A 24,391-nucleotide genomic window follows, 5' to 3' on the forward strand; every position below is an offset into this window, starting at 1 on the left:
CGTCAGCGTAGAGATGGTATTGGAAGCCGTGGGAGGCTATCAACTGACCTAGAGAGGAGGTGTAGATTGAAAATAGGAGGGGTCCAAGAACAAAGCCTTGGGGGACTCCAACAGAGAAGGGAAGAGGAGAGGAGGAAGTAGAATTGTAGGTAACGCTAAAGGTGCGGTTAGATAAGTAGGAAGATAACCAGTGAAGAGTACGGTCACGGAGACCAAAGGCATGGAGTTTTTTGAGGAGGAGGGGATGGTCAACCGTATCAAAGGCAGCAGAAAGGTCCAGAAGTAGGAGTACAGAATAGTGTCCATTGGTTTTGGCCGTTAGCAGATCGTTTGTCAGCTTTAGGAGTGCAGTTTCAGTGGAGTGTTGAGGCCGAAATCCAGACTGAAGGGGATCAAGGAGGCTATTCTCGGCAAGGTGGTCGCACAGTCGGTTGTAGACTAGACGTTCAAGGAGTTTGGATGAAAAGGGGAGCAAGGAAATAGGGCGTAGGTTGTTCAGATCGGTTGGGTCCAGTGAGGGCTTTTTAAGTATGGGGCTGACTAGGGCATGTTTTAGAGAGTTGGGGAAGATGCCAGAAGAGAGGGAGAGATTGAAGATGTGGGTTAGAGAGTGTAGAATAGGGCCAGAAAGTGACCGTAGCATTTGCGAGGGAACAGGATCCAGAGGACAGGTTGTTAAGTGGACGTTAGCAGGTAGTTTAGCAACCTCGTCTGTAGTGGCGGGGTTGAATGAGGGAAGTAATGATCGCACTTGTGGGCGTGAAGCTTAAGGCATGGAGAAAGGTATCTGAACAGCAACGATCTCCTCACTAATTGTGTCAATCTTCTGTTTGAAGTGGTTGGCAATCTCCTGGGCAGTGAGTGAGTCGGTGGGAGGGGGTAGTGGAGGACGGAGTAGAGAGTTAAAGGTAGCGAAGAGTTGCCGGGGGCGTGATGACAGGCTGTTAATGAGAGTGATAAAATAGGTCTGTTTGGCAGTGTGGAGACTGGAATTGTATTTTTGGAGGGCGGATTTATATTGTATGAAATCCTTCTGAGACCGAGTCTTACGCCATAGGCGCTCAAGAGCACGGCTATGCTTTTTCAGACTTCTAGTGTTATCGGTTTGCCAAGGTTGAAGGGGTCGGGGCCTGATTCGGTGTGTGGTGAGGGGGGCCAGTGTGTCCAGGGAGGCTAAGAGTGAAGTGTTGTAGACAGAAGTGGCTAGGTTGGTGCAGGACAGGGGTGCTATTTTGTCATAGAGGTGGCCGGTAGCAGAGTAGAGAAGAGAAGGGTTGAGATGGCGTAGGTTTCTGCGGGTAACTGTACGGTAGCTGGAGGGAGAGGAGGTGGAGGAGAGGGAGAGAGTGAAACTAATAAGGTAGTGATCAGAGACAGGGAAAGGATTGTTTCAAAGGTTGTGTGGAGTGCATAGGTGTGAGAAAACTAGGTCAAGGATATTGCCTTCAGAGTGAGTAGAAGCATGTATCCATTGCTTCAGGTCAAAGGAGGAGGTTAGATTGAGAAGTTTGGAAGTGGTAGGAGTGTTAGTATTAATAGGGATGTTGAAGTCGCCGAGAATGATTGTGGGGATTTCAGAAGAGAGAAAGTATGGTAGCCAGGCAGAGAAGTCATCAAGAAAGGCTGATACTGGTCCAGGTGGGAGGTAGATCACAGCTATCCTTAGAGAGACGGGAGAAAAAGCGAATGCAGTGTACCTCAAATGAGGAGAGTGACAGAGAGGGAGGTGGCTGAATTACCAGAAAGGAGCTATGTGGGGCTAGAAGGATCCTGACACCCTCTCCCTTGCGTCCATTGGGTCTAGGGGAGTGAGTCCATAGAAGACCACCTTGGGATAGGGCAGCAGAAGACGCAGTGTCTGATTCGTGCAGCCAGGTTTCGGTGATGGCAAGTATATTAAATGAGTTAGCGATGAAAAGGTCATGGAGAGAGGTGAGTTTATTACAGACAGAGCGGGCGTTCCAGAGGGCGCAAGAGAAAGGGAGTCCGGTCTTGGGAAGAAGAGAGATTGGAACTAGATTGTGCTGAGTGCGGCTGCAGCCAGAGGGTGTAGGGTAGGTGGTGTATTGAGCATGGGTAGATGGAGGCCCAGGGTTTGGGGATATGTCTCCAGAGGCCAGGAGAAGCAGAAAGGTGAGGGTGGTAATATGAGAGTGTGATTTATATGAAGGGACATGCCCCAGTGTCCTGGAGGATTTGTGTGCATGTGGATTTAGAAACAGCAGGAGATGGTGAGTGCAGTAATAAGGTGAGGACAGAAGTGAGGGTGATATATATAAGCTGTGGGGTGGAGAAGAGGGGTGAAGTAGAGAGAATTTAAGGATGGAGGATAGGGCAGTCAGAAGAAGTGTCAGAGAGTGCATTTTACAAGATTAGAGATGAAGAGGTGGGGGGGAAGAAAGATCACCTGCAGTATATGTGGTGTATATCTCAGCCTTTCATGTGTTCATGCACTTTGTGCATTCTCTGAAGTGCAGAATCAGAAGTGCAAGCCACTTGTAGAAATCGTCCCCTAACTTAGAGAAGAGAGCCCCCCGAAAGCAAATGTGCCCCCCTGCAAATCGATAGATTCACAGGTCATGGAATCTAGTTTGCCTGAGGACCAGCTGCTCACCCTTAAGGAGGAGGTGCGGCTAGTTTTTGGCAAGTATAAGATTTAGCTGCATCAATTAAACACACAGGAAAACCTGGCGCTGAGAACTGACATATAAAGACCAAAAAATAACCGTAGATCTTGTCAGGGGTGTAGCTGACCCATACTCAGTCCCAATGAGATAACGACACAAACAACAAAAATGGGGAAAAAAAGCGCTCCCCCAACCAAGGACAAAACTTGCTTGAAGATTAAAAGTTCAAAAGTCCCAATTTATTAAAAACATCACAAATAAATGATCCAAATTGTGAAATAAAGAATGCTGGCCACCATGTGGAACAACATGGATGGAAATGAGCAGTGCCTTAGCAGGAGCCAATGCCGGTGGCAATATGCTGTGAGGGAGGTGACACCCCCAGCGGGGGATGAGATGGAAAGCATGCCTGGCAGAGGTGGAAATCAGACAGAGGGACACCACATCTGCAGAAGGAAGCCTGCAAGTGCTGACCAGCACTGGGGAGGCAGTACACCAAAAGACACTCCTGTAAACAGCCGGCGATACTACCAGAGCGCACCAGTGTCTCCTGCTCTCTTCCGCGCCCGGAGATGACGTCACTGGACGGGTGGGAAGCGGCAAGGATAAGCCAGATGTCCACACTATGCAGCAAAGATATATTGGTGAAGCGGCCAGCTATGATAAAGGACAGGAACGCCAAATAAAGACTACATGCTTCGCGGAACCCCCTTCTTCAGACTCAAAATTGGCATGGACAATGAAAAGTTGAAGGAAGAGGGAGGAGAGGAAGGGGAAGGGAGCATCCTGAAACCCGCACTGTCTCCTCCCAAGGAAACTGCTGACAAAAAATAAACAAATATAACATATGAAACACATAGAGACATATTGACAAAAATATTGTAAAAAATATATACATTAAAAAATATATATATATATATATATATAAAAATATATATATATATGTATATGTATATGTATATGTATATATATATATATATATATATATAATATTTTTAAATACATAGCAAAAAAACATTACATCACTGCATGTGTGTCTAACTCCTCATTTAACCCATGGGGAGACAAAGTATTGAGTCTATATATCCAAAAAATGCTCACTATTCGTTAGGGCACCCCTGGGTATAGACTCAATAGCAAGGACTGCAAATCCTGTATATTCCCATTATGGTGGGCGGAAAAATGTTGGGGAACACTATGAGGGACCTTCCCTTTGGTAGTAGATTCCTCTCAGTTTAGCTTACTAGTTAATCCACCATTACCTGTCCTTCCACAAGAGACTCCATACCTCAGATGGGTATCCATATATGTTACAGCAGATTTTAAATGCCTCCAAAGACCCCAATCGCCATAGCACAAAGTGTGAAACCTCATACCTTTGTGCCCCATCAAAAACGCAAAGGTCTCTGCACTCCATCTTGTATACCTAACGACAGGGCTGGAGTGGGACTCATTTTCAGCCCTGGAGTTTCATGCCTTAGACCAGCCCTCTCTAGTTCACGACTGACTATATTAAAATAATGTAAGTAAAACCTCAGAATATAAGTTTGCAATGGAGCACTGTTCTCTACAGCCTTGTAATTCATTGTATTTTTCAAAAAACTAAATTCTACAGCTCAAGCCACAGCCAATCACAGTTAGAATCACGCCCCTAGGGACACACACAGTTAACCCCTTCCCTGCCAGTGTCATTTTGCAGTAACAGTGCATATGTATAGCACTGAATACTGCAGTAATGTCACTGGTAACCCCAAAAGTGTCAAAAATGTCAGTCAAGGGTCCGATCTGTCCTCCCCAATGTCGCAGTACCGCAAAAAAATAAAAAAAAAATTGCAGATCGCCGCCATTACGCGTTGAAAAAAACAACAAAAATGACAAAAATCTTTCCCTTTGTTAGTAAACGCGATAACTTTTGTGCAAACCAATCAAAATACACTTTTTGCAATTTTTTTTACCAAACATATGTAGCATAAAACAAATTGACCGAAAATGTTAAAAAATTTTGATTTTTACATTTTTTTGGGGGGGAAATTCATATAAAAAAAATGTGAAAAATATTGCTATTTTTGCAAAATTGACACTCTTTTTTTGTTTATAGCGCATGATCAAAAAATCGCACAGGTGATCAAATACCACCAAAAGAAAGCTCTGTTTGTGGGAAAAAAAAGGACGTCAAATTCGTTTAGATACAGCATCGCACGACCGCGCAATTGTCCGTTAAATTCACGCAGTGCCGAATCGCAAAATAGGCCCTGGTCAGGAAGGGGGTAAAATCTTCCGGGGCTTAAGTGGTTAACACATTAATTTAAGCACTGAGCACTTTAGAACAATATTTGCATCACAGTTTTATGGTATCTATGTATTTAAACACATTTGTACTTTAAAGTTATGAAAATTCACCTGATCACCCAAGAGAGTTTAATCAAGTCTCAAAATAACAATTGGAAAATCAACACCTGTAAACACCCCAATTGATTTTATTTAATTTAATTTATTTCACCTTGAGGCGCACCATCACACCCCCCCCCCTTTTTAACTCCATAAAACTTACCATAGGGCGGGCGCAGCGTGCCAGATGCTTCCAGGCTTCACGTTCACAGCTTTAAAAAAGAGCGCCTTCCGCCGGCCAATGAGAATCGGCGGCTCCTGGACCAATCACGGCTATGCAGAATCCAGCAGCCAATCAGATTCCGCCGGATGACATCATCGGCCCGCGCCTCGGCTGCTGGAACGCAGGAACAGGTAGGAAATTCGCAGATACTGTATAGGAAGACCAAGACACCGGCCCTCAACCCGACCGGCCCACCGGGAATTCTCCCGGTTCTCCCGATTGGCCAATCCGGGCCTGCCTAACGACCATAAATCTATGCCCACTGCGTTGAGATGCACACCATTACTGCACAGATACCTCCAGGTATCCACTTCCAGATCCTGGTGCCTGACCACAAAATCCCCGTTGGGCACAATGAACCTGCCCACCTCCTTATTGACCTTGACCCATGCTTTGTTCAGCTTGTCAACAGATCTGGCGAAACGGCAAGGCGTGCAGCTGACAATGTCTGACCAAACCACAAGTTAGGAAAAGCCATATGAAGCTGGAGAACGTCAAATTTGACATCCCGAATAAGATGGTGCATAGATCTGATGCCCAAATCATTGCCACCCACTTGAATGACCAGAAGGTCATGAGCCCTATTCCAGCATGCAACCTTATGAACCTCCGGAACCTCCCTGCTCCATAACATGCCCGTAACACCTATCCACTGGATGCTAGCCTCGGACCTAGTAATGCCCAACTGACGCCAAGTAGGGCAGACATCACCCTGCTTGGCTCCCCAGTGGATTAATGAGTGACCTAAGATCCAAATGAGGCAGGCAGCATCTGGAAAGAAATACATCAAAGAACACATAACCAGAAATGGACAACACTTATTACATATACAACACAAATATGACCGACAACAGAAATACATCCACTACTACAACTGTTCTTGAACCAAATGGGGACGGACATAAAATTTGAACCTATCCGACTCCCACCTGCCAATACGCTTCAAAACAGAATTGTCCAAACCCCACCTGGTGACTTCCGTGGCCGCTCTGATGCAGAAGGAGTGTGAGAAATAGCTTCCTGCTTCGAAACCGGCAGCTGCTTAACAGCGTGGAAAAACAGGCACAAATTGAAAAGTGGACAAGGCTGACCCATTGAGATGAATAAGGAAAGAGCCCGACCCAGCAGGGCGACACTGTAAATTCTCAATCACCGTGGAAACCAGACAAATGGGAGAGCTGTGCACCTGGAGCAATGGTAAATATGCCCCTATTTATGCCTGATCTGTCTTAGATCGGCGAATAAACAGGACCATGTAAGAGCCATCACAGCAGACATCCTCCGCTGGCAAGCCCCTGTGAACAGCTTTGGATGCACTGACTAACTCGCTGACCCTAAGGGCTATAAGGTGAAGGCCGTCCATAAAAATCACACTTCGTACCGTGAAGAGCAAGAAAACCCAACTGAATAAGCCAAGCCCACAGTATGTCAAAGTGACCGGCCAATGCCCATCAGGCCTTTTGGAACCCTTTCCGATACCCTGTTTTACCAAGAAGTCCTTGGTGAAATCCGACATACCCCATAACTTGAACACGAAGGCCAGACTGGTCAACTTACAATTAATGGCTGAAAACTACACTCTCTCAGTGAAATTCAAGAAAATTAAGTAAATCAAGAGATGTCTAACCTCTGGATAGTGATGTCACGAACCTAAATTTCGCCGTTCGCGAACGGCGAACGCGAACATCGGCAAATGTTCACGAACCGGCGAACCGGGCGAACCGCCATAGACTTCAATAGGCAGGCGAATTTTAAAACACACAGGGACTCTTTCTGGCCACAATAGTGATGAAAAAGTTGTTTCAAGGGGACTAACACCTGGACTGTGGCATGCCGGAGGGGGATCCATGGCAAAACTCCCATGGAAAATTACGTAGTTGACGCAGAGTCGGGTTTTGATCCATAAAGGGCATAAATCACCTAACATTCCTAAATTGTTTGGAATAACGTGCTTTAAAACATCCAGTGTGTGAATACGATCAGGTATGATGTTGTATCGGTCAAGTAGTGTAAGGGTTACGCTCGCTTCACAGTGACAGACCAAACTCTGACAGACCAAACTCCCCGTTTAACAGTCAGTCAGTCCATTTGCACAACCGCAAACTCACAAGGTTGGATACCAAGCTAGCCATGTCCCGTTCCTTGTCCTCACTGACATCATTGAAGGTCTCTTCCTCCACCCAGCCACGTACAACACCAAGGGTCCCCGAAAGGTGACAACAAGCCCCCTGGGACGCCTGCTGTGGCTGGTATTCCACCTCCTCAAAGCCACCTTCCTCCTCTGACTTCTCTTCTTCAGACTCCTCTCTCTGCGTTGCCACAGGTCCAGCAATTGACAACGACAAGGCTGCTTCTGGTGGTGATGGGGACCACAACTCTTCCTCTTCATGCTCATCTACAGCCTGATCCAGTACTCTTCGCAGGGCACGCTCCAGAAAAAACGCATATGGGATGAGGTCGGTGATGTTGCCTTGGGTTCGACTGACCACCAGGTTTGTCACCTCCGCAAAAGGACGCATGAGCCTACAGCCATTGTTCATGAGCATTCAGTAACGCGGCCAAAAAATACCCAGCTCCGCAGAAAGAATGAAAGAAAATGAATGTTTTTTCTATGAAAAATTATCCCGCGGATCACTTTTGGTCTGTTCACAATGAAGCAACGACCTTATCATCTGGGGTGTGCCAACACACTCCTAGAGGTGATTGCTTCATTGTGATACGCAAGCCCCTTCACCACGACAAGGTAACGATCACAAAGGGGAATTGACACATGTATGTGCCTTTTTTTTTGTTTTTTGTTTTTTTGCAGCCACAGTGTAGCACCAGAGGCCAGAAAAATTAGGCATGTACACATGCATGAAAAAGCAGGTATTGTTGCAGCCGCTGCTTTAGCAGCGTCCTGAAAAATTGAGGTTTTCAAGGCAGAAAGTGCACTAAAACATTGCGGCTTGAACCGTAGTTGGTGGCGGAGACGTCACGTAAGTCATCCGGCATGCAGAGAATGATTAAATACAGCAGCGTGTGGACCATTTTTAGTCCAAGGCATCTCAGTCATCACCAGGCCTTTTTTAGTCAAATGCATCCCCCACTGTCAGTCCCTTCGGGATCCATGCCTCATTCATCTTAATAAACGTGAGGTAATCAAGACTTTTTTGACCTAGGCGACTTCTCTTCTCAGTGACAATACCTCCTGCTGCGCTGAAGGTCCTTTCTGACAGCACACTTGAAGCGGGGCAGGCCAGAAGTTCAATGGCAAATTGGGATAGCTCAGGCCACAGGTCAAGCCTGCACACCCAGTAGTCAAGGGGTTCATCGCTCCTCAGAGTGTCGATATCTGCAGTTAAGGCAAGGTAGTCTGCTACCTGTCGGTCGAGTCGTTCTCTGAGGGTGGACCCCGAAGGGCTGTGGCGATGCGTAGGACTAAAAAAGCTCCGCATGTCCTCCATCAACAAGACGTCTGTAAAGTGTCCTGTCCTTGCCGGCGTGGTTGTGGTGGTAGGAGGAGGATTACTTTCACCTCTTCCCCTGTTGGATTCCCGTTGTGCTGTGACATCACCCTTATATGCTGTGTAAAGCATACTTTTCAACTTATTTTGTAGCTGCTGCATCCTTTGCGCCTGCCGGTAATTAGGTAACATATCAGAGACTTTCTGCTTATACCGGGGGTCTAGTAGCGTGGCCACCCAGTACAGGTCGTTCTCCTTCAGCCTTTTTATACGAGGGTCCCTCAACAGGCATGACAGCATGAAAGACCCCATTTGCACAAGGTTGGATGCCGAGCTACTCATGTCCAATTCCTCGTCCTCACTGATGTCATTGAAGGTGTGTTCTTCCCCCCAGCCACGTACAACACCACGGGTACCAGATAGGTGACAACGAGCACCCTGGGATGCCTGCTGTGGTTGGTGTTCCTCCTCCTCAAAGCCACATTCCTCCTCTGACTCCTCTTCCTCAGACTCCTCTTCCAGTGTTGCCGCAGGTCCAGCAAGCGATGGTAAGGCTGTTTCTGGTGGTGATGGTGACCACAACTCTTCCTCTTCCTCTTCACGCTCATCTACGGCCTGATCCAGCACTCTTCGCAGGGCACGCTCCAGGAAGAAAACATATGGGATGATGTTTCTGATGGTGCCTTCGGTGCGACTGACTAGGTTTGTCACCTCCTCAAAAGGACGCATGAGCCTACAGGCATTGCGCATGAGCGTCCAGTAACGTGGCAAAAAAATACCCAGCTCCGCAGAGGCTGTCCTAGCACCCCGGTCATACAAATACTCGTTGACCGCTTTTTCTTGTTGGAGCAGGCGGTCGAACATTAGCAGTGTTGAATTCCAACGTGTCGGGCTGTCGCAAATCAAGCGCCTCACTGGCATGTTGTTTCGCCGCTGCATATCTGCAAAGTGCGCTATGGCCGTGTAGGAACGCCTGAAATGGCCACACACCTTCCTGGCCTGCTTGAGGACGTCCTGTAAGCCTGGGTACTTCTGCACAAAGCGTTGTACAATCAGATTCAACACATGTACCATGAACGGCACATGTGTCAACTTGCCCAAATTCAATGCCGCCAACAAATTGCTTCCATTGTCACACACCACTTTGCCGATCTCCAGTTGGTGCGGGGTCAGCCACTGATCTACCTGTGCGTTCAGGGCGGACAGTAGTGCTGGTCCGGTGTGACTCTCTGCTTTCAGGCAAGTCAACCCCAAGACAGCTTGACACTGTCGTATCCGGCATGTGGAATAGCCCCTGGGGAGCTGGGGGGGTGCAGTTGGTGTGGAGCAAGACGCAACAGCAGAAGAGGACTCAGCCGAGGAGGTTAGCAAAGAGGATGGAGTAGGAGGAGTAGAGGAGGTGGCAGCAGGCCTGCCTGCAAGTCGTGGCGGTGTCACCAACTCCTCTGCAGCAGAGCCACGCATTCCATGCTTGGCAGCCTCCAGCAGGTTTACCCAATGCGCAGTGTAAGTGATGTACCTGCCCTGACCGTGCTTTGCAGACCAGTTATCAGTGGTCAGATGGACCCTTGCCCCAACACTGTGTGCCAGAGGTTACATGATTTAATTTTCCACAATAGAGTACAGGTTGGGGATTGCCTTTTGTGAAAAATAATTTCGGCCGGGTACCTTCCACTGCGGTGTCCCAATAGCGACAAATTTTTTGAAGGCCTCAGACTCCACCAGCTTGTATGGTAAAAGCTGGCGGGCTAAGAGTTCCGACAAGCCAGCTGTCAGACGCCGGGCAAGGGGGTGACTCTGTGAGATTGGCTTCTAACGCTCAAACATTTCCTTGACAGACACCTGACTGTGGGCAGATGAGCAGGAACTGCTGAAGGTGAGAGGTGGAGGGGCGGGTTGTTGATAGGGGGCATGGAGGACAGCAGTGGTTGACGTGGCTGAAGATGCTGGACCAGGAGGAGGATGGTGGCTTTCAGTTTGTGTGCTGCTTTTACTCATGTGTTGATCCCATAGGCGTTTGTGATGTGAGATCATGTGCATTCGCAAAGCAGTTGTACCTAGGTGGGTGTTGGACTTCCCACGACTCAGTTTCTTTTGGCACAGGTTACAAATGGCATCGCTGATATCAGAGGCAGACACACAAAAAAAATGCCACACTGCTGAGCTTTGCAAGGACGGCATTCTGGTGGTGGCAACAGCTTGCGTTGATTGGCGTGCTGTCTGGCTGACCCCGGGTGCCGAATCTACATGCTGTCTGACTGCGCCACTAGCTCCTTGCGATGACCTCCTCCCCCTGCTTCCAACTCGTCTCCTCCTCCTCCTCTCTGTCTCCCCATCTGAACTTTCCCCCTCTTCTTCTGCTCTTCAAGCAGGCACCCAGGTGACATCCACAGACACATCGTCATCATCAGCCGCTTCACTTGACAACTCAGCAAAGGCAGCAGCAGCAGGTACAACATCATCATCATCATCACAATGTACGTCCATGTGTATAATGCTGCCTGACTGAGACATATCCCCGTTATCTACATCCTCTGGCACTAATAGTTGCGCATCACTTATTTCTTCCAACTGATGTGAAAATAACTCCTCTGACGGATCAAGTGAAGCGGCTGTGGTGCTAGTGTTGGTGGTGGTGCCAGCGGGCTGGCGAGTGGTAAATTGAGAGGTGCCCGAAGCTGAGCTGGAAGAGGATGGTGCATTAAGGTTCAGAGCGGAAGCTGTAGACGATTGGGTGTCCTGTGTAAGCCAGTCAACTATGTCCTCAGAATTTTTTGAGTTCAGGGTCTGTGGTGGCCTCTGAACACTGGGCATTATTCTAGGGCCTAAGGAAATCACAGCACCACGACCACGACGGCCCTTGCGGGGTGGCCTGCCTCTGCCTGTCATTTTTTTTTTTAATGTGTTGTACTATGAGTGCAAGGTGCTGTGCCACCCTATAGGAGTGTTGGGCAGTGGGTACAGTACACTCTGTGGACCTGACAGTCACTGGCAGCCCAGGTAACTGCAATTATAAAAAAATATATATTTTTTTTAATTTGCAAGCTGCTGTGCGACCGTATATATCAGTGGTGGGTGGGCAGTGGCACAGTACACTCTCTGTGGACCTGACAGTCACTGGCAGCCCAGGCAACTGCAATTATAAAAAAATATATATATTTTTAATTTGCAAGCTGCTGTGCCACCGTATATATCAGTGGTGGGTGGGCAGGGGCACAGTACACTCTCTGTGGACCTGACAGTCACTGGCAGCCCAGGCAACTGCAATTATAAAAATATATATATATTTTTAATTTGCAAGCTGCTGTGCGACCGTATATATCAGTGGTGGGTGGGCAGTGGCACAGTACACTCTCTGTGGACCTGACAGTCACTGGCACCCAGGCAACTGCAATTATAAAAAAAATATATATTTTTTTACTTTGCAAGCTGCTGTGCCACCGTATATATCAGTGGTGGGTGGGCAGTGGCACAGTACACTCTCTGTGGACCTGACAGTCACTGGCAGCCTAGACAACTGCAATTATAAAAAAATATATATATTTTTAATTTGCAAGCTGCTGTGCCACCGTATATATCAGTGGTGGGTGGGCACGCAGTGGCACTGCAGTGGGCACAGTACACTCTGTGGACCTGAAAGTCACTGGCACCCAGGCAACTGCAATTATAAAAAAATATATATTCTTTTAATTTGCAAGCTGCTGTGCGACCGTATATATCAGTGGTGGGTGGGCAGTGGCACAGTACACTCTCTGTGGACCTGACAGTCACTGGCAGCCCAGGCAACTGCAATTATAAAAAAATATATATATTTTTAATTTGCAAGCTGCTGTGCCACCGTATATATCAGTGGTGGGTGGGCAGTGGCACAGTACACTCTCTGTGGACCTGACAGTCACTGGCACCCAGGCAACTGAATTATAAAAAAAATATATATTTTTTTACTTTGCAAGCTGCTGTGCCACCGTATATATCAGTGGTGGGTGGGCAGTGGCACAGTACACTCTCTGTGGACCTGACAGTCACTGGCAGCCCAGACAACTGCAATTATAAAAAAATATATATATTTTTAATTTGCAAGCTGCTGTGCCACCGTATATATCAGTGGTGGGTGGGCACGCAGTGGCACTGCAGTGGGCACAGTACACTCTGTGGACCTGAAAGTCACTGGCACCCAGGCAACTGCAATTATAAAAAAAATATATATATTTTTACTTTGCAAGCTGCTGTGCCACCGTTTATATATCAGTGGTGGGTGGGCACGCAGTGGCACTACAGTGGGCACAGTACACTCTGTGGACCTGACAGTCACTGGCAGCCCAGGCAACTGCAATAATAAAAAATATATATATATTTTTTTAATTTGCAACAAGATGCTGTGCCACCGTATATATATCAGTGGTGGGCAGTGCACTGCAGTGGGTACAGTACACTCTGTGGACCTGACACAGCACTCACTGCAATTATGACAGAGGAAAAAAAATATATTTTTTAAAATGCACGGTACTGTGCCTGTGCCACCCGAAATGAGTGTGGTGTGCACACAGTACAGTCTGTGGTGGGTCTGTGGCCTCTCACACACAGCGGGCAGGCAACTGCAGTGTACAATAGATATATATATATATATATATATATATATATATATAAAGAAAAAACTCAATTACCAGCCCTTAAAAGGGCTTTTGGGGACACTCGATATATATATATATAAAAAGAAAAAACTCAATTACCAGCCCTTAAAAGGGCTTTTGGGGACACTATACATATATATATATATATATATATATATATATATATATATATATATATATATATATATATATATACAAAAAAAATCCTCAATTACCAGCCCTTAAAAGGGCTTTTGGGGACACTAGATATATATATATATATATATATATATATATATATATATATATATATATATATATATAAAGAAAAAACTCAATTACCAGCCCTTAAAAGGGCTTTTGGGGGGACACTAGATATATATATATATATATATATATATATATATAAAAAAAATACACAAATACCAGCCCTTAGAAGGGCTTTTTGGGGTGCTGTCAGGAATAGGATGCTGTCCTTACAGCAGTAGTGGACCAAGAACACTGACTAGCAAGACCAGGAACACTGACAACTGTCCCTAGCTATTAACAGCAGCAGCAGCTCTCCCTGCTCTCACTAACACACACTGCTTCAGAATGATCTAAGATGGATGCTGCCCTTGCTTATTTATAGGAGGTGGGAGGGTGTGGGAGGGAGGTATGCTGATTGGCTGGAAATGTGCCTGCTGACTGTGAAGTTCAGGGTCAAAGTTTGCCTCAATGATGTATTATAGGGGGCGGACCGAACATCGCATATGTTCGCCCGCAGCGGCGAACGCGAACATGCTAAGTTCGCCAGGAACTGTCCGCCGGCGAACAGTTCGGTATACCTCTACCTCTGGACAGGCCATGTCCACCCCAGATTCAGAAGTTCCCACCAATCCCGCTAGACCTTTGAGTACGAAGACCATGTCGATTTACTCAAGGAGTTACGAATCGTGCTGTAATTATCATATATGGGGACCCATCTGAGATATGGAGTCCTTTGTGAAAGGACAGGTAATGGTGGGTTAACTAGTAAGCTAAACTGAGAGGAATCTGCAGAATGTTGAGGTTGTCCCCGAGCCGTTGCAGTGCGACTGGGAACCGTGTAAGTAGTTATGCAGAAAACAAAGTGGATACTTGATACTTGGGGCCTCAAAGATCAGCAACCTTATGTTTTTTGTCATGTTTATTGTTATTGTATTTATTTAATGCTGTTCCTGTTTTAAGGAATGTTTGTTTTATTTGGTTATTGGTTAATAAATGGCTGCTACGGCCAAGTTTTATTTCAAAATGGAGTCATGGTCGTTATTTTGTTTGGTTGATATATTAGTGTCGGGGTAGGTCAGCAGTCTTTATTTATTTGGGTGCTTGATGATTACATCTGTGGTACCTTAGTCAAGTAAAGCCCGAAACAAAAAAAAAACAAAGAAAAATGGCATAGGGCTAGCATGGCAGGGGGGACAGAATAATCAGGGAAAGAGAGGGTTAATGTGAAAAGAAAAGGAAAAGGTTTAGTCCTTACTGGATTGGTGGGCTTCAGTAGGGGGAGGGACTGCTGAAGGTCAGGTAGGAGGGTCTGAAAACTTCCTGGTATCTGCTGAAGAATACACGTGGAGGAAGAACGTCACCGCCCGCCAGTCCGCCCACCCCTGTATTGAAGCAGTTCTTCTTTAACTGGTCGTCTTGCCCTGGCGGTTGGGGTCTTTTGAGGGATTTAAAATCTGCTGTGATTGTCATATATGAGTACCCATCTGAGGTATGGAGTCCCCTGGGGGAGGACAGTTAATTGTGGGTTAACTGGAAGGCTAAACTGAGAGGTATCTGCAGAATGTTGAGGTTGTCCCCGAGCCAATGTGGTGCGCTGGGGATCGTGTAAGTAGTTACGCAGATACCAACGAGGATACTTGATACTTCTGGCCTCCAAAGATCATAAATCTTATGGTTTTTTTTTTTTTTTTTAAAACTTTATTAAAACCAATGTACGGTACAGGTAAAATACGAGATGACAATGAACAATACATTTTACATTTTGCAGGGTCAGAAGCCGAGCAAGGGTAAGGGCTCATAACTGACCCAAGGGGGGGGGGGGGGTTTATGTAAAATAATCCAGAATCGAACAAAACAATCACACTAGAACCCTAGTTGGATGGATCTTAGGTACTTGAATGGCTTTAGTGCCATGGGGGGATAAACAATAATAGAAGGGAAGGACGGGGAGGATCAAAGGTAGAGGAGGGGAGTGTGGAGAGGGGAGGAGGTGGATGGATGTAGGAGAAGACACCTGAGCTACAGCAAGGATTTCCCTTCCCAGGAGCAGTATAGAAGAAAGTGTCCACTACCAGGGCGGAACTAACATTTTTGGGTAGCGAATCTAGAAAGTCCTGCCATTTGCATGAGAAGCGATCAGCGGAGAATGGAAGGTTGGAGTCCCAAAGTTGTAATCCAATTAGCGAGTATAACTCTGCGAGCTATTAATAGGCAAGTAAGGATCCAATTGCGAGGGCGCGGTGGGGGGCGGCTAGTCCATATCTGTAGATGCTTGTCCCAATATCCAAAGATAAGCAGTAGGGGGTCCTTAGGTAACTGTAGGAGCGTGACTCGTTAAATTAGCGCCAGCACCTGGTCCCAGAAAGTTGAAATAAAAGAACATGACCAAAATCTGTGGTGAAGGTTTGGACAGTTGGTTTTGCAGTGAGGGCACAGACTTGTTAGAGGAGCATTTCCGTTGGACGTGAAAGGAATATACGCTCTATGTAGAATTTTTAACTTAGTTTCCCTCCACGTTTCGTTGGGTGTCAGACGAAGTGTACAATTGTACCCCTGAAACAAAAAGCAAAAAGGGATATACATAGCTTGTGTGAACCAATTAAAATACCATGGAGTGGCGCCTTTTCTAGAAGGAACCTGGATAGGGGTTCCAGAGCCAGATTGAAAGAGTAGAGGAGACAGGGGGCAACCCTGTCTCGTGCCCTTGAATAAACAGATCTCGTCGGTGAGAGATCAGGCCACCCACAACCTGGCCGCAGGAGAGGCATACATAGCTTTGTCAATGTGAGTGAACGGTCCCGAAAAGCCAAACAAAGCCAAAACCATAGATAACCAATCAAAGTTCACATTGTCAAAAGCCTTCTCCGCGTCCAGGGTGATGATAGCCAGGTCCGCCACCGAAGAGACCCTGGCCTGGTCCAAAGCCAGAAGAACCTTACGGATATTCGAAGCAGCCGAACTCCCCTTGGTAAATCCGGATTGAGCCGGGTGTATCAAGGACGGCATAATTAGACGGGATGCCAGGATTTTTGAAAGGATCTTGACATCCAAGTTTAGCAAGGAAATCGGCCGGTATGAACCAGGTTTCCCTTTTTTTGCCAATAGTTTAATTATGGCTTGATTACCTGTGGGAGGGTACGATCTCCCGGTCCATAAGGCCGAATATACCTCCAGTAGGGTAGGGCCAATAACCTCTATTGCGTTTTTGTAAAATTCTCCGGTAAATCCATCCGGACCTGGGGCTTTGTTTGAGGCGAGGAGTTTTACAGTGTCTTGGATCTCTTAAAGGGTCACTGGAGCGTTCAATGCGTCTTATTGCGATGGAGAAATTCTAGGAAGGGTAGCATTGTCTAAGAAAAAGCGGGCTTGTCGGTCATCAAAGGGGTCTGGGGAATACAGGGAAGCATAGAATTCTCTCATAGTCTTTTTTACCTCTGGGGGGTGGATACAGTAATGCCTGAGTAGTTACGGAGGGAAGCAATGTGCGTGGGTTTATAAGGCGCCCCACAAAGTCTCGCCAAAAGTTTACCCGTGTTATTCCCAAATTTGTGCATCATGGCCGAAAAACGAGCATGTTTAATGTTTTCCAAATTATATGCCCACGTATCAAAGGCCTGCTTGGCTAAGGTCCATTCCTGGCGGTGTTCGGGAGAGTCTGCGGTCAACAACACACGTTGAGCCAGCCGGAGCCATTCACTGGCCCAGTGATAGCTTTTAGAAGCGTTTTTCCTATATGTCGAGGCATAGGATATAATTTTGCCACGTAGGTATGCCTTGCCTGGTTCCCAGAACAAATTGGGCTGTGAAGCATGCGAAACATTGACCTCCGCATATTCTTCCCACGCCTTAGCCAAGTAAGGCTGAAAGTCAGAGTTGTTATGTAGGTATCCCGGGAATCGCCACAGACTGGAGTCTGCCTGTTTATCAGGGGGATCTAGAGTTAGGGAGATAGGGGCATGGTCAGAAATAACGATTTCATGAATATCTGGGTCCTCAATTCTATGAAGGACATTGGCCGAGGAAAAGAAATTGTCTATCCTGGTGAACACGTTATGCAGATTGGAGTAAAACGTAAATTCCCTGTCGGTGGGGTGGTGAAGACGCCAAACGTCTATAAGATGGAGGGATTCCACAACCTGCGCTAACGGACCTAGGACATGTGGAGCAGATAGATCGGGTGTGTTTAGGTTTCGTCAATGATTTATCTAGGAGTGGATCCATGAGGGAGTTAAAGTCACCGCCTATGACATGTGGGACATGGGGATAGTTGAGAAGATGGGTGGATAAGTCTCTATAGAAGGATTGGTCTGGTGTATTAGGAGCATATACATTCGTCAACAATATTTCCCTATCATTTATCTTCAAATGTGCGGAGACATAACGACCACTAGTGTCTGAGGAGAGGTAAAGGACGTCACAGGAGAGCCGCTTGTGGATCAACATCAACACACCCGCTTTATGACCTGAGGCGGCTGAGCCCACCATCGTGCCCACCCACAACTTCTTCATCCTGAAGAAGTCATTGGAGGATAGATGGGATTCCTGCAACAGGGCAATGTCAGTTTTAAGCCTCCTAAGGTGTCTTAAAACCTTCATCCACTTAATTGGGGATCGCAGACCCCTAACATTCCATGAGAGAATCCTCGTGGAGGGTCAGGAGAAGAGGGATATAGTACTAGGAAAGGCATGACATCACATGTAGTTATAGCAGGGAAATGGAAGGGTGGTGTAGGCTGGGAGCTGTAGGTAAGTGTCGACAGTCAGGTGATTTTTGATACCAAGTAGAGGCCAATGCCAACCGTGGAATCGAGTGGAGAGATGGTAGGAGAGAAGCAGTGGGAAGGGATATAGGGAACAGGAAGAGGAGAAACAAAGGGGTAATCGAAGAAAAGTACATCAGGGACCTCACTTTTTTCCGAATGCTGTGACTGCGGCCGACGGCAAGTCCCTTGGTGCGGACACGAGCAGGCCTTCAACCAACCCGTCCCAAATCACCTCTACAAGAGGGGGGGGGGAAGGGGCGACGGACCCCCAAAACCTGACCCATGAGGGAAAGAAGGAAGTGCCCGATTCAGACACAGTACAGCATTAACGGTAGCAAAACATGAAACTTGAGCTGCAATAGAAGAACATCTCAACCCATATTGCATAGAGAAAACACTAGTATATCACAACTGTGCAAAAAGAGTGAAACAGAGGGTAGGATCTCAAAACAGCCCCCAAGTTGTAACCTGGGGAGACAAAAAAAAAAAACAGTTTGTGGAATTATACTTTACGTGACCCCAATAATACCCTCGGAAGAGGAGAGAACATCAGTCAAAGATCCAAGACTCTTCAGCGGTGAGGGAGGAAACGATTGCCACTGACAACGTCAGAATATTTTTGCCGCTTGGGAGATTCCTTACATGGGCTCCTCTGGACCAGGGGGCGTTGAGCTGAGGAGGTTTTGGATGAAAGGGGATCAGACCCATCCGCCTGGATAGAGCGAGCAAAAGCTTCCACCTCCGATGAGTCCTGAAAAGAAAGTTGTTCGCCTGAAGGTGCACGCAGGCGAAGTGACGCTGGGTATGCCAACGTAAATTTGATTTGAGCTTGATGCAGCTTTGAGCATACAGTCTGAAAAGCCTTTCTTTTCCTGGCCACTTCCACTGAATAATCCGCAAAAATCAGGACTTTTGCGCCATCGGTATGGAGGGATTTGGATTGCCTGAATTTTTGAAGGATCGCGGATTTGTCGGCATAATTCAAATATTTGGCTATGATCGGGTGCGACGTGGAGCGTTCAGAAGAGTGAATCCCCATGCGGAGGGCCCTTTCGACGACGCAAATACCTTGCAGACCCAAAGCCTCCGCGATCCGTTCGGAGCAGAGATCCGGGATGGATGATGGTGGCATGGATTCCAGAATCCCTATTTTAAGCGGAGTTAACTCCTGCGCGCTCTATTTTCCAAATCCTCCACCTTTTGCAGTAAAAATTGATTTGTCCTGTCTTGGGCTTGTTCAAAACTGTGTGAACTGTATATCTCCTCCTCCATGCTGGCCACACGGTTTTCCACTTCAAGCAGCCTGTGTGAATGAGCTGTGAGCTGTTTCTTTATGTCCTGCATGCCTGCAGCTACAGCCGTTTGCACTGCTGCAGATATAGTGGGGGAGAGAAGGGCTACCACAGTCTGGGCAATGCGGTCCGACTGGGGGTCACCCAAGGATGGCACTGAGGAAGGTGGAGGGGCCGCCATATCCATGAGAGAGGCGTCCGCCTCAGCCGCGGTGAGGGCCGAGACCGGGGCCTCGATTTGTGGCGGGCCCGGCGGATTGCGCCTTTCTCCAAAAATTTGTCCAATGTTATAGAGCCTACATGCTAGGCTACATATCATTGAAAATTTATCAATCCTGATGTACTGACTAATTTTCTCATTTCTTGAGGCCCTAAAATTTCAGAACAGTACAAATACTCCCCAAATCACCCATTTTTTTAAAGAGGACAGTCCAAGGTATTTAGTAAGAGGCATAGTGAGTTTTTAGAAGTTGCAATTTTTTGCCCATAATAGTTTGGATAATGAAGAATTTTTTTTACACAAAATTGTCATATATAAACTTGCAATTACACTCCAATATATTCTGCTACTCCTCCTGAGTATGGCAATACCACATGTGTGAGACATTTCCACAGACTGGCCACATAAAGAGTCCCAACATCCAAGTAGCACCATCAGGCGTTCTAAAGGTATAAATTACACATTTCATTTCCTGTGTACCTATCACAATTTTGAAGGCCCTGGAGCACCAGGACAATAGAATTACTGACAAAATTACCCCATTTTGGAAAGAAAACACCACAATGTATATTCTACGAGGCATAAGGAGTCTTTTGAACATGTCATTTTTTTCCACAAGTTTTTGAAAAATGTGGAAAGAAAGTGAAAACTTATTTTTTTTACACAAAGTTGCCAATGTATAAGATATTTCTAACACATAGCATGTACATAGCAAAGATGACACCCCAAAATACATTCTGCTACTTGTCCTGAGTATGGCGATACCACATGTGTGAGACATTTACACAGCATGACCACATACAGAGGCCCAACATCCAAGTAGCACAGTCAGTCGTTCTAAATGCATAAATTACACATTTTATTTAGTACCTATCTAATTTTTGAAGGTCCTGGATAATTCTTTAGCCATGTAGACAGATGTGCACAGATGATTCCTGGGACAGATGTGTGACAGATGTTGATCACTGGGATGTGGCAGATGTTCACTGGGACAGATGTGGCAGATGTTCACTGGGAGAGATGTGGCAGATGTTTACTGGGAGAGATGTGGCAGATGTTCAATGGGACACATGTGGCTGATGTTTAATGGGACAGTTGTGGCAGATCACAGACAGATGTGGCAGATGATTACAGATGTGGCAGGTGATTATGGACAGATGTGGCAGATGATCATGGGTAGATGTGGCAGATTATCATGGACAGATGTGGCAGATGATTATGGACAAATGTGGCAGATGATCACAGACAGAGGTGGCAGATGATCACGGACAGAGGTGGCAGATGATCACGGACAGATGTGGCAGATGATTACGGACAGATGTGGCAGATGTTCACTGGGACAGATTATTTTACTGGGACAGATGTGTGACAGGTGTTTTCACTGTAAAGGGGACAATCTTTTGGGGACACTAGCTAGGTAATCAGTGTGTAAAAAGCAGTAAAAATGCTGTAAACTCACTGATCCCAGGCTGGCAGCACAGATCTGCTCTCCTTCTCCTCACTGACAGGCTGTGTTTACATTACATGATGGCTGTGATTGGATACACCCATCATATGAAAAGGAGGGCCAATCGCAGAGCCCTCCTGCTGAGCGGTGTTGCGCTGTGTCTGGGGGACACAGGCACACTGGGATCGCGCAGCTGTGCGGGCACGTGGCTGCGCAATCTCTCTCCTTCTGAAGGACGTTCAGGAATCTACATTCAGAAGGAGGAAGTGCCCACCCGGTTTTATATGTGCAGTGGCTGGGTAGGAGGAGATTAAGGTTATTCCTGTTTTAAGGAATGTATGTTTACATTCGGCCGAATTCGGCCGAATTCAAGTCTACTAAGTGTAAGTGTATCTCTGTATATGTGGGAATAAAAAGTACTTAATACTACACCATGATAGTCCTATTTCTTTGAGACAAAAAGGAGGATAGTGCGAGGAAAGCGGACCGAATCGGTCATTAGTGGATAAGAGTCCAGGAAACTCCGATCTAGTGGGAATCTGTACCGGTGACCCGGATTGAAAATGGATAGCGTTTAAGGAGAGCAGCATCTGCTAATATCCTGGAAATATACCACAGGAGTATTTTCTTGATTCTTAAGGTGAGAGTTTGGTACACATAGAGGTGACACACAAGGTGGAGGATATCAAGTCCCTTTACCCATACTAAGCACGCCCATAAATAAGAGAAAGGATTGCAATTCAACTTTGGAACAGTCTGGGACTCTCTTTTTGGAAACAATTTTAATATATATTTTTTAATATATGACCATTTATTTATATTCATTGTGGTCACTTTTTGGTTGTTATAAGGTGATTGTAGGAGACACGCAGCACTTTAGATGAGCACCATTGTTTATATGTCACTATATTATTTATTCACTTAATAGGAACATTTTATTCAAGTGTTTTAATAATCATTTATGGTATTGGTGGAATATTTATTTATTTGATGAAATACTTGATGTCAGCACACCTGGATATTTATCAGATATACGTTAACTGATCTTTACGTATTTGAGGATTTAGGAAGCACATTGCACCTTTATTTGCACAATCACAAACATAATAGGAACTGCCTAATATTTTATGATTTATATCCAATATTGTAGCACATTTAATACCAAAGCACTCAGCACTTTTTTCAATCAGCACTTATTGATGGACACCTATCAAAACGAATAATTATAGGATCACATTTTTTTTTCAAATTAATACCCAACACACACTATTTTACTACTTTTTGTTATTTATATACCGACATCCAGCCCCTAAAGCGTGCCACTACCCCCACTATAATATTTTTTTAACTGTTAAGTATCAGTACCAGTGGTGCAGCATTAGGGAGTCTCCAAGACTCTGGACAGCGCAGGAATCACATACACCCATTTGGTAATGTAGATAATCCCCCTGTAAGCCTAAATTCAACTTCCATTATAAGGTCAATACATAGACAGACTTAAAGTAATTACAATATGTATATGGATTTTATATATCTGCCAAAGGATGGCTAGCTTGGTTTACCTGTCTGCATAAGGCCTATGGCCTCTGCCCTGCGGTGAAGTCCAACTTTGTCCCACTGGTTCGTTTTGTCCAGGAACATGGTGGTAATGACAAGCGGTGCCAATTTCCCCATAGTTTGCTCTGCACAACCAGTTGGTAGTATGATCAGATGATTTAGATTCTTGCCATCAATGGATTTTTCTATGAAGTCAGCAATTGGAGATCCTAAAATAAAATGAAAAAAACACATTAGTTAAAACTATTTTTTCTCTTTGTTTTTGTCATAGCTATTCAGTATGATCAGTTGATTAGTGTAATCACATCACCACTCCTGAAGGAATTTGCTGGCATCTCATTATGTACCTCCTAACTGTTCCAATTTTGGCAAAACACTGCTACTACCGGTCTGTGAGCAGCCCTATTAGTTCCTGCCCACCACCCATGGGACACAGAGGAAGAGGATATGGATTGCTATGCCTCCTGGGAAAGACAGAAAATTTTCTGGGAGGAACTTGTACTGATAGGAGAAGTAGTCTCCACACTGTGACATAGTCCTGTGGGAAGGAGAAGCAGGAAAGCAAAAATTACATTTCCCGGGGTGCCTTGAGAGAGCAGGCAAAGCAAGAAGGGGAAAAAGGAGAAATGAGGACCTGCATGGGGAGACTATCATACCTGGGGATACAGAGGGTGGAAGGTAGTTTTTGGTTGTACAATGGCTTGTGTTACCCACTTCTTAGACTTATGCCCTGGGCCATACACCCTGTGTGATACACAATCTTGAGCCATGCGCCCCTTTGCAGTATGCACTCCTGAGTCCTGCATGATGTGCACTACTGCACCCTGTACAGTACATACTACTGCTTTTCTATGCCCTGCGTGATATGCACTCCTAAGCAATGCAGAATACGCACTCCTGAGCACTGCATATGCACTCCTGAGCACTGCAGAATTTGCACTCCTGAACACTGTAGAATACACATTCCTGAGCCCTGTGCAATATGTACTCCTGGGAACTGCAGAATACACACTCCTAAACACTGCACCTGTGCACCTGAACCCTGTGCATTTCACACTTCTGAACCCTGCAACCTACGCAATATGCATTCCTGAACCTTGTGTGATATGTACTTCTGAACCCTGCATCCTGCATTATATGAACTCCTAAGCCCTGCACTCTGTGCATTATACATTCTTGAACCTTTACGTCCTGTTTGATACACAATTCTGAGCCTTGACCACACCCACCATTTGTACTAGTGTGCTGCGTGCGCCATTTTCCTTCTCTGCCCTGGTGGGAAGGAGGGGGGGTAGGGTGCATGGAGTAAGGAGGGGAGGGTGATATGAGAACGTCCACCTATTTTGTGAGCAAAAAGACCTGCCTAACCCTAACACTTAAAGTAAAATTATAGGCAAAACTTTTTTTTTCCATTTTGGATAGAGCAAGGGAGGGTAATAACCCCTGTCATTTTTTTTTTTTCACCATCTGTGTCACATTGTGAAGAGTTCCCTTCACTTCCTGTCCCATAGCCAAACTGGAAGTGAGAGGAAATCCCTGTAAATTAAGGGAATTCCTTGGGGACCCCGA

The 24,391-nt window shown here is 46.0% G+C and overlaps 1 protein-coding gene across 1 annotated transcript in view; it reads right to left on the reverse strand.

Moving 5' to 3' along the window:
• Positions 1-24,391, reverse strand: part of LOC309553570 (venom factor-like) — a 424,228-nt gene that overhangs the window by 163,994 nt on the left and 235,843 nt on the right. Inside the window, exon 24 of the mRNA XM_082254842.1 lies at positions 22,828-23,031. Coding sequence (XP_082110968.1) covers positions 22,828-23,031 — 204 coding nt within the window. The remainder of the gene's footprint in view (positions 1-22,827; positions 23,032-24,391) is intronic.

This window comes from Pelophylax lessonae, assembly GCF_965119305.1.
Source record: "Pelophylax lessonae genome assembly, chromosome: 4".
Classification (NCBI taxonomy): Eukaryota; Metazoa; Chordata; class Amphibia; order Anura; family Ranidae; genus Pelophylax; species Pelophylax lessonae.